Below are 11,167 nucleotides of genomic sequence, written 5' to 3'. Positions count from 1 at the left end.
AGAGATAGGAACATGTCATTTGATATTATTTCCATCCACAAAAACAAAGCTAAATATGGGTAGAACTTGAAAATTTGTCAGGGTATAGGCAAAAAGAAAGAAAAAAAGGTCATTTTCCAAACCTTTATAAAAATGTGACTGAACTGAAAGCCCTACAAAAAGCCGCCCACTCCCATGGAACTTCAAAGGGTTCACAGGAGTCCACACGCTGCCATGTAGACAACGCCAAGAGCTGTCACCACAGCCCCAGTACAAAGGAGGAATCTACGCTTCAGGAGGTTAAATGTCACACCCATAGGGAAACGGTGCTGAAAATAGAATCCAAGTTTCTGACTCCCACAGCATCCTTCACCACAGCCTTTCCTGGGCTACTTCCAGAATATCTCCGCTTTTAGTTTACCCGTTGCTGGTACCAGAAAGCACAGATGTGCACAAAAGCACATTTTAAATTGTGAGCATTTGGATTTGTTTTTGTTTACTTGACTCTCCAACATGGGTTCTTAGATCAGTAGTTCTCATTTAGAATCTGGTAATAAAAAGAGCTTCATCTTCTCTGGGTGAGCCAATTTTGAAGTTTGGCTGATTCTTGCTACCAATAATGCAGCTGGGGTGAACTTAGAATCTTGAATCCATGCTGCCATTCACTAACTATGCAATGACTTTGTGCAAATAATTCAATTTTTCTCAAATACAATTTCCTGTTCTATAGGATGGGAATAATAACACTAATCTGGTAAGATGGTTTTCTGATTTGACAGTAATGTTATCTCTCATACGCATTATTGCCAACAGCCTTATATCTGGTCTCCTGACTTCTACTCTTGCCCACGTTTCATCTATTATCAAAAGAGCGGCTAGAGTAGTCCTGTTAAAACATAAGTCCTGTCACCCTTCTGCTTAACACCTGCCCCCATACCTTCTCATCCCCTTGAGAATAGAAACCAAAATTCTTCACTGGCTTGTATTATCTGCCACCTTCTCATTGCCTCTCTGGCCTGACCTGTCACCACTCTTAACCCCGGAGCATGTTGCTCCAACAACTCTGGGCTCCTTGCTATTCCTCACACATACCAGAAATACTCCTTCCGCAGGGTCTTTGCACTTGCTGGTTCCTCTACTTGGAAATTCTTGTCTTGAATGTTTATATGAATCATCCCCTCACCTCCTTTAACCTCACCTCCTTTAAGTTTTTATTCAAAAGTTATCTTCTCAGAGGGGTTTACCCTGGTTCCCCTATCTAAAATTAAAGCCCATTCTCCTCTTAATTCTTCCTCTTTGCTGGTTTACTTTTCTCCTTTGCATCAAATGACATATTCCACATTTACTTCCTTATATCTTTTACTGTCTCTCCCGCTAGACTATAAATTCAATGTCAGCATTTTGTTCACTCATTAAATATGTGACTTTGAGGGGGGAAAACCCTCAACTTCTCTGATCTAGAGTTTATTCATCTACCTCCGGAAGAGTTCTGCAGCAATGTTTGGCACAGAGTAGGAGCTTAATAAATGGTTGTTTGAACTGATGATTGACTCTAGAAGAGCTTTCAACATTATGACCATTGAACCATGAAAAAAGAGGAGAAGGAAAAGAAAAAAGGGAAATGTGAGGAAAGGAGAGAAAAGAATCATGCCATAGATGTTCAGATTACAGTGATATGGATAAAAAGAACCAAGCAGCAGGCCTGGGTGGCTCAGTCTGTTGAGCAGCCAACTCTTAATTCGGCACAGGCTGTGGTCTCATGGTTCATGAGATGGAGCCCCCCATGGGGCTTTGTGCTGACAGTGCAAAGCCTGCTTGGGATTCTCTCTCCCTCTCTCTCTCTCTCTCTCTCTCTCTCTCGGCCCTTCCCCTGCTTGCATGCACACACACTCTCTCTCTCTCAAAATAAATAAACTTTTAAAAAAAGTTTTTAAAAATACTAAAAAGAAAAGAACCAAGCAGCAAAAGATAATACAAAGGGAACCAGTGTATCATCATTGAAAACCCCAGAAAGAAACAAAAAAAGAAGCCCTGGAAGGAAGGGCTGTTCTTCACTGTTCACTCCGTATTTGCAAGATGTAGCTGTGGTTTATCCTGAGCTGGTACCGCTCTTTCCTGGGACCCTTGGGAATCTTCCCTTCTTCTGTGAACAAGCAGTTCATCTGTTCCCTCAAGGTGGTCATGGACTTGAGAGGCCTAAAGAATGCCAGTGACTCTTAAGATCAAATTAACAATCAGACCCATCTATTCTTCATCACCATCTAAACATGTATGTAATGCGAACTACATACTAAGGTAACCACTTTAGTGCGCGGTCTGTTACACCCCTCAGTGCACATATACACAAACACATCTTCTCACTACACAACTAAGAGATTCCCAGTTTTCCCGCAGTGCACGGGGCAGGAAATTCTATACTTTTCTTATTCAGATCCCAACTGATAGACTCTTCTGAAACAAGAAAGAGTCTCCAGGACCCACGCACGGGACGCACTCTAGGGCCTCAGGAGGGCCCCTGTCCCTTGTGGTTCATCCTTTATGATGACTCTCACTCTTTTCTTCTCTGCCACCCCAGCCTTGCAGCAGCCATTTTGGTTATCAGATAGGTTTTGCACTGAGATGCCTTTAAAGGTCTGTTTTGAGGGAAACGGCATGCACTTTTTATCCTTGTTGGGAATTTTATTTAGCTAGAGCCTCTTCATCCCAAGGATTTAAAGCCTGATGGAAACTTTAGCTCATGAATCAAAACAGCCCTCCAGAGCTAAAAGCTAGCTGTATTTGCATAACAATTTAGCAGCTCCAAACAGCAGGGCAAGGTGAGGTGAAATAAATTGCCAAGGTCATGGTTCTCTTGAAGTGGTATTGAAATTCAGAACTGTTGGTCCCCAGCCTTGCTCCCCCGCCCAAGGATGTGTCTCCTACCCTCCTTCTAAAGGATACCGAGGCATAAAATAAATTTACTGTACGCGTGGAAACCACAGTCCTGCCCTTACCCCTCTCTTTTGCTTCTAATTTCAGATGATTCAGATCCTGGAGGAAGAGACCAAAGCATAACCCACTGACTCCACTGTATTACCATACAAATGAAAGAACTTACTAGAAACGGTGATCTGGATGGGCTCTTGGTCTAAACTAGAAACTACTGTTGACTGTGCTTGAAACTCTAAAAGTATTTTGAATCTCTTTAATTTCTGGATCAAATCATAGCTTCCAATTCACTTTTTAATTCCGAGAACCCCAAAACGTAGGGAACCCTTCAAAACCGCAAAGGCCCACGTGCCCGAGAGAAGGAAGCGGAGATTAAATGTGTAAATGATTCTGGCTTTCGTGCCCTTACTAGAAAAATCTTTAAAGCGACACATCGAAGAGAAGAAGCTCGTTCAAGTTGCAGCCTCTCAGAACCTATCCCAGCGAACCACTGGATTTCGGATTCCTCAGGCACAACTCCGAATTCGGAATTCTCCGCGGCTCCGAGACCTCGCCCTCTGGGGTCGCAAGGAATTTCGCAAACCGAGACGCGTCGCGGTTGCGGGGAGCGGACTTTCCGGGGGCGCGGGAAGCGCCACCCGGGAATCTCCCCATCAGCGGGCGTTTGGCGCAGCCAAGCGACAGGCTGGCGCCAGGGCTCAGCAACAGGGAGGCGCCGGCTGAGGCGGGGAGAACTTTGCGCTCCGAGCAGAACCACCCTTTGCTGGCCAGTCGCGTCGCTCCGCCGAGGAAGCAGGCGGCGGCGGCCACTGGGCGGAAAGGGGAGCGGAGCAAGGAAGGGAGGAAGTAGCGAGACAGGAAGAAAGATGAAGCCAGCGCTGGGGGGCCCCGCCGGAGGGTGGCCGACGGCGGAGCAAGGACGATTTGGCTTGTTTTTCGCACCCCGGGCGTGAACGCCTTCTCCTGAGCGACCCCAAGGAAATAAGGGGGTCTCGCCCGGGCAGAAAAGGGAAAGAAAAGAATCCAAGTGAGCGCATCGCCTCCTGGGTCGCGTTGGCCCCTAGGAACTCGGGCCGCCTCTCAGCCCAACCTCCCCGCGTGGCCGGACGCAGTGCCCGAGCCGCCCTGCAGATGGGGCGGGCAGAGAACGGGCGTCCAAGCCGCGGGTGACCGGCGCCGGCCCGCCCGCCTGCCTGGCTCCGCGCAGGGACCGGGCGGGCGGAGGATGCGCGGCGGAGGGACCTGGGCGCGCTAGGCTCCAACTTGGATGGCCCCGGGACCGCTTCGGCTCCTGGGAGCGCTTCGCCGCGAGGAGTGAGCCGCCGGCGGGACCTGGGGGCGGAGACGTGAGGCAGCGGCTGCAGGGGGGCGAGCCGGGCGCACGAGGGGGCGCGCTTTCTCCCTGCGGGTCTCAGTAATGAGGAGACTGAGTTTGTGGTGGCTGCTGAGCAGGGTCTGTCTGCTGCTGCCGCCGCCCTGCGCTCTGGTGCTGGCCGGGGTGCCCGGATCCTCCTCGCACCCGCAGCCCTGCCAGATCCTCAAGCGCATCGGGCACGCGGTGAGGGTGGGCGCGGTGCACTTGCAGCCCTGGACCACGGCCCCCCGCGCCGCCAGCCGCGCTCTGGACGGCAGCCGAGCAGGCGCCCAGCGGGATGAGCCCGAGCCAGGGACTTGGCGACCCCCGGCGCCCTCGCCGGGCGCACGCTGGTTGGGGAGCGCCCTGCACGGCCGGGGCCCGCCGCGCGCCCGGAAGCCGGGGGAGGGCGCCGCGGCGGAGACCCTGTGGCCTCGGGACGCCCTCCTCTTCGCCGTGGACAACCTGAACCGCGTGGAAGGGCTGCTGCCCTACAACCTGTCTTTGGAAGTAGTGATGGCCATCGAGGCGGGCCTGGGCGATCTGCCGCTCTTGCCCTTCTCCTCCCCAAGCTCGCCGTGGAGCAGTGACCCTTTCTCCTTTCTGCAGAGCGTGTGCCACACCGTGGTCGTGCAAGGGGTGTCGGCGCTGCTCGCCTTCCCCCAGAGCCAGGGCGAGATGATGGAGCTCGACTTGGTCAGCTCTGTCCTGCACATTCCAGTGATCAGCATCGTGCGGCACGAGTTTCCGCGGGAGAGTCAGGTGAGAGGAGTGGGGACGCCGTTTGGGGGCCGGGACCTTGTGGAGGGGAGGGGGGACTTGGGGCTTTACAACTTTGATAATGTTATAGGGGTCGGACCATATCCGTAGATGGTTGGTAGAAGGACCTCAGTAAAAGTCAAATAAGACAGTTTAAGTGCGGATGGAAAGAAAATGAGAGGTAGGGGTAGCAGATGGAAGAAAGGAAGTGGGGGGAATAAGCGAAAAATATCCTCCTGTTTTGACCAGCTGAGCAACCCTAGTGGATGCTGGAGGGAAGTTAGAACTCAAAGTTCTGGATCGTGGAGAGCAATAGAGGTTCTAAAGACTAGCGCGGGGGTGGGGGGTGGGGTGGGGATGGAAGATCTCAGGCAAAGCGAGAGCCTTTCATTCCCTAGAGCAATTGAGAGCACGTGGCGGGAAACGCAGCATCTGCTCCGATTCCTGTAGAAGGTGTGCCTGAGGCTTGGGCGGGGGTGGAAGGAAGAAAACATCCCTCAGAATTCCTTTGAGTCAGTCAATAGAAAATCTGCAACTACTACGGAAGCAAGCGGTAAAGATGTGTGGTTAATTAGGCTTAGGCATTGGAATGCATTAGAAATATCTGAATGGATGGGAGGAACGCATTTGGGATTGGTGGTTTTTGGTTTGTTTGTTTTCTCCTATCTTCTTTCTGTGTGATGTGGGCTCAGAGACTGGTTGTATGCAGTTGCTGTGTTGAGCCCATTTCTGTCTCAATTATCTAGTAATAAAAAAAAATCTAATGATTCCATTTCTTAGGGGTTAAAAAATTGAATATATTTTCAAGAAAAGAAGCTATTTATGAACTTACTGTTGAAGATAGTGATATTGAGGACCTGAGGGCAGAGTCCTTTCAGCAATAGGAGTTTTCTGCATTTTGCTCATTATTTTTATGAAAATAGCAAGCTAAATTTAGCCTTGCACAAAGTATTTATGAAACAAGTAGGTAATTGTTGTTGGCCTCATGTTAAAGATTGAGAAACTAAGGAAAGTTTTGGTCAGTGTGTTGATAAAAGAGTTCAGACACTGGAGAATTTCTGACTATATATCATTTTACTATCCCTTTGGCTGAAAAAAAAATTCTAATCTCTGTTCCTCCACTTTTAATATATATATATATACAGAGATAAAAGCTCAAATGAGTAAGGCCAAATACAAGTGAAAAGTTTGATAGAATCTATGCATAAAATATCAAGAGAGCACTAAAGGTTTCTTTTTCTAGAAAAATGGATCTTACATTTTTAATCTTAGGAAGGCCGGGCACCCGTTACTTTCAGCAGTTGCCCAGAATATTGCTATTTAATGCTGAACTATAGAGATTTGATCTGCAGAGTGCAGGCTAATTAACTTTTATCTAAAACATTTCCGTCACCTGAATCTGAATGACTATAGGCAGCAGATGGGAAGGCATGGAAAACACAGGTGCACCAGGCTGCCAATGGCCAAAGTGTTATAAACATGAAGTTGCATCCATAGGGTGCATCATTATTAATATATATGCAGAATCGGATTGAACGAAATGCGAGAGTCATCATCGCTTGCTTCTCATCATTGCTTCTTTATTAATACTTCCTAAGTTGCCAATAGTGTTCAGTCTCCAGACTCCATTCCATTTGTAGATTGTTTGGCAAATCATAAATAGCAAGAATTTTCCCCAAATTAGTGGTTGTCAGTTAGGAAGGAGATTGTGTTCCATGATGGGTTTGTGCAGATATAGCACAGTACAAGGGGACCAGAGAAACCATGAAGCAGCGTCTAGAATTGGACAACTTCAAAGCTTTAGGACTACTGTGGGAACAGTCTTCCAGAGACAACCCTTACAAGCTGACAATAAAATGAACACTCTGCCAAGCACATTTACTTCTGTATTTCAAATCAGAAATGTATTTTAAATCACATTTGTCACTGTTATTTTCATGGTACACATCTTGAAAGGGAGAGATTATTCTATTAACTCAGATCTTGTTTGCCCAAGTGACGTTTTCTTTCATTTGTCTTTGTGTTTTATATTCAAACATATCTAACTTGTCTTGCTTTTAGTATATCATTTAAATCTCATTCTACAATGTTCTATATTAAGAATGTCCAACTCAATGCCAAGTCACTATAATATGTAATTTTAGGAGAGGACCATAATCTGCTTTCAGCAAAAATAACTGATCTTTCTTTCCCTTGCTTCTCCTAAAAAGTAGACCCATACACACACTTGTGTGTGATTTAAACACACACACACAAGACAACTTTCAAAATATAAAACAATGTCAGAGTCCTTTTAGGCATTAAGTAAAATGGACTTAATTTAGCCACCATTCTCAGTGAATTCTACTGCCCAGTGACCTAATACATTGATTGGGCCAGTGACTGAATAAAGGATGCTAGCAGAAAGTGGAATTGTCTACACAACCAAGTAGAATAAAATTGTGTCCCTTATTCAGACAAGTCAGAATTGCTTGGAGCAATTGCAGCAATATTTCTCTCACTTTCTTCTGTACTGCTAGTTTCCTTCATATGAAACCTTTAATTAATAAATAATAGTTTTGATAGTATTCTACCATAGCTCATGAATGGAAAGAGATACCCCTGAAATGATTAAAACCCTGAGAAAATCATAATAGTTTTATTTCAATTAACTATTTATGGAAACAAACACATTAGATCATCAGCTTGTAAGGAACCAACTTTATTCAGTGTGGGAAATCCATTATGAGTAAGATAATAAACTAGCCACTTTGGAAGCCATATGTATCATCACCGCATAAATAAAAGCTTCAGACAGCATTACACATAGGATAGGGTCAAAGCACGTTTCCATCCAAAAAATTGACTTTACTACACACTCAAATCTCCACTTGAGGCTAATTCCTTATATTAAAATGATAATTTCGGGGCGCCTGGGTGGCGCAGTCAGTTAAGCGTCCGACTTCAGCCAGGTCACGATCTCGCGGTCCGTGAGTTCGAGCCCCGCGTCGGGCTCTGGGCTGATGGCTCAGAGCCTGGAGCCTGTTTCCGATTCTGTGTCTCCCTCTCTCTCTGCCCCTCCCCTGTTCACGCTCTGTCTCTCTCTGTCCCAAAAATAAATAAATGTTGAAAAAAAAAATGATAATTTCTTCTAAATTCTGTTCCCGTGACCTTCAAATAATGATGTTGCATATGGATCCAGTTACGTTTACATTTAAGTTATATATAAAGTTCCTGTAATTGTTCTTTCTTTCTCTTCATCCCCAAACTACTTTTTCTTTTAGGGTTTTTGTATAGTTTCTCTAAAGGTAACTTCTTGAAATTCACCTGCTCAGGTAGTGACAGATACATATTTCTTTCTAAAATGTTTATCTCCTGTTAATTCTATATTGGTTCCCTTAGGTAGGGTTAATGGAGTGATATAATTTGCTTAGATCCAAACTCTCATGCAATTAAAAAGTGACTGGGTCACTATTTTCAACTCCAGTTGAACATACCAACTGCAGTTTGCCTGTCTCATGAGTCATACATGCTGTAATCAGTCACATATGCTGTTTAGTCCCATGGAAATATAAGTATTTCAGATGTTCCCCTTTCTCTGACAACACAGTGCTAAGTACAGAAGCTTATTTATTAGAATTTGGCTAGCATAGTGCCACTTTTGTATGATACAGGGACCAGAACAATGATACCACTAAGGTGCAGGTTTTCCCTCTATCTGAAAGTATACTTTACTATCTGAAAGTAAAACATTCCTATGAAACCTTTTGTAAGCCAAAATGGCATAAAGTGAAGAGTATTCTCCACTTTCCAAAAGTTCATGTAATGTCACTTCGCTTTAAGGAAAGACCTACATTAGCACCTGTTTTCCATAATGGAAAAAAAAAATCAGAAGAGGATTTTCACTTTTATGAAAACAAAGTGGCATAATGTAGAGTTTCAGAAAGTGAGAGATACCTGTAGTGCCCCTTTACCCAAGGTTTTGCTTTCCACTGTCAATCATGGTCTGGAAGCAGATCTCTACTCCCCTGACTTAGTGTCCAAAGGTCAATAGTAGCCTCACTGCATCACAACGCCTATGTCTTTCTCCTCACTTCATATTATTACATAGGCATTTTATCATTTCACATCATCACAAGAAAAAAGTGAATTTAGTACAATAAGATGTTTTGAGAGAGAGACCACATTCACGTAACTTTTATTATAGCATACTGTTATAGTTGTTTTATTATTAGCTATTGTTAATCTCTTTTTTTTTTAATTTTTTTTTAATGTTTATTTATTTTTTGAGAGAGACAGAGACACAGCAGGAGCACGGGAGGGGCACAGAGAGGGGGAGACAGAATCCGAAACAGGCTCCAGGCTCTGAGCTGTCAGCACAGAGCCTGACGCGGGGCTCGAACTCACAAACCGTGAGATCATGACCTGAGCCAAAGTCGGACACCCAACTGACTGAGCCACCCAGGCGCCCCTATTGTTAATCTCTTAATGTGCCTAATTTATAAATTAAATTTTATCATAGGTATGTATGTACAGGAAAAAACCACAGTATTCATAGTATAGGTACTATCCCTGGTTTCAGATAGTCACTGGGGCTCTTGGAATGTATGCCCCACAGATAAGGGAGGGGCACTACTATATATAACTTAGGTGCATTATTAGGGGACAAGTAAAGGACATTTATTTTTAACAGATTTTCTCTCAACTGTATTGGTTTTCCTTGACTTGCTTCATGCAAAGCACTGCTGTCTGTCCTCTGAGGGAAATATATTCTTCTGCAATTCATGATGAATGGCTGATAGTAGCACCTAATTGTTGCTGACTTGAAGATAAATGATTTCAAATTAAATGTCAAGTGATACAAAACTTTTCTTAGAAGTGATCTTTTACAGATTCCTCTTGAGGAACAGAGACTTGGGACTAATTTGGAAGTTTTTATTTTTAATTTGGGGATTTTTTAAATAGTACTTAAAATTTTTTTCCAGATAAATAGATCAGAACAGACTAGCAGATACATTCATTGGGCAATTAATCTGTCTCACCCACTTTTCTTTGTGCCTTCCTCAGTATAATCATAGAGAATATTTGGTTTTGACCTTCTTTGACTCATCTTGGAGTTAATTTATGATGAATCAACTGAACTGAGTATCTGAATCATCTGAAGACCAATTTCAATATCCCTTAATGTTTTATCTTTTGGTGTTGTGCAATCCACCATGGATTTTGTGCCATTAGATCTTATTTCATGAATACCTCCAGTCAAATTCCAATAATGTTGGTTAAAAGGGCACAATATAATGGAAGGTATATTAAATAATAGTCAAGACTCTCAGTCTACTTCTGCCTTTTACTGGCCATGTAATCTTGGGCAAGTGCCCAAGTTCTATATACCCATTCAAATGAAAATGAAAATGTGTTGCCGAGCTCCATGCTTATCAGTCAAAAGAAGGTACTTACCAATCTGACACAGTTGTTTTATAAATCAAATAAGAAAATGAAGTACTTTGGGAAAATTTATAGTATTAGCCCAATGACTGGTAGAGAGGTGTTGGTTATGATCTGATAAGAATCATCCAAGTCTTAATTCTTCACTAATTCTCGTTAGTAGTTACTGATCAAATTGGGATGTGATTCACAGTGTAACGTGTCTTCATTCTCCACCTTACTATCTACTCCCTCATTTTCTTCCTCTTTAGAGAAAAAAAATAGTAAGTAGGTTTAGTCCTCCCCCAAAAAGGGGGAAAAGAAAAAACTTTTAAGTATGTTGCACACTTGCCCCAAGATAGAGGACATGCCATAGGTACTATTTCTATACTGACGGCAAATTTTTACCTTTCGCACATCTAACACAGTTTCTAGAGCCTTAGGTATTGCCTTAGGTAGAAGCCGCAATAAGATGCTCAAGGTTTTTCAGAAATGTTGGTCTCTCACATTGGTCATAAGTTTTTCCTGTGAGCAAACTTACAATAATAGATTGTTTATGAGACTATGGCCATATAGTTAACCCACTCCACCTACTGTATCAGTAAGCACACTGGTTGGCTCATCTGACATTATCTTCACAGCAAGTCTTTCTTGATGAGAACAGCAGTGTGTTGGTCCATTCTGGCACAAGCTCCTTATCTCATCATGGATAGATTACAAAGAGTTTGCAAACCAGCTACTTTG

At 44.0% G+C, this 11,167-nt stretch overlaps 1 protein-coding gene across 2 annotated transcripts in view; it reads left to right on the top strand.

Annotated features, from left to right (window-relative positions):
* The first annotated feature begins 3,680 nt into the window (after window positions 1–3,680).
* GRIN3A (glutamate ionotropic receptor NMDA type subunit 3A) overlaps window positions 3,681–11,167 on the top strand; it is a 170,314-nt gene continuing 162,827 nt past the window's right edge. Inside the window, exon 1 of one of the 2 annotated variants that reach the window (XM_045043508.1) lies at window positions 3,681–5,023. In XM_045043508.1, the coding sequence (XP_044899443.1) occupies window positions 4,325–5,023 (699 nt within the window). In that variant the 5' untranslated portion in view covers window positions 3,681–4,324. The remainder of the gene's footprint in view (window positions 5,024–11,167) is intronic. The other variant, XM_019816253.3, reaches the window with a different exon arrangement.

Source organism: Felis catus, chromosome D4 (assembly GCF_018350175.1).
Source record: "Felis catus isolate Fca126 chromosome D4, F.catus_Fca126_mat1.0, whole genome shotgun sequence".
Lineage (NCBI taxonomy): Eukaryota > Metazoa > Chordata > Mammalia > Carnivora > Felidae > Felis > Felis catus.
This window is presented reverse-complemented; position numbering and strand designations above follow the sequence as displayed.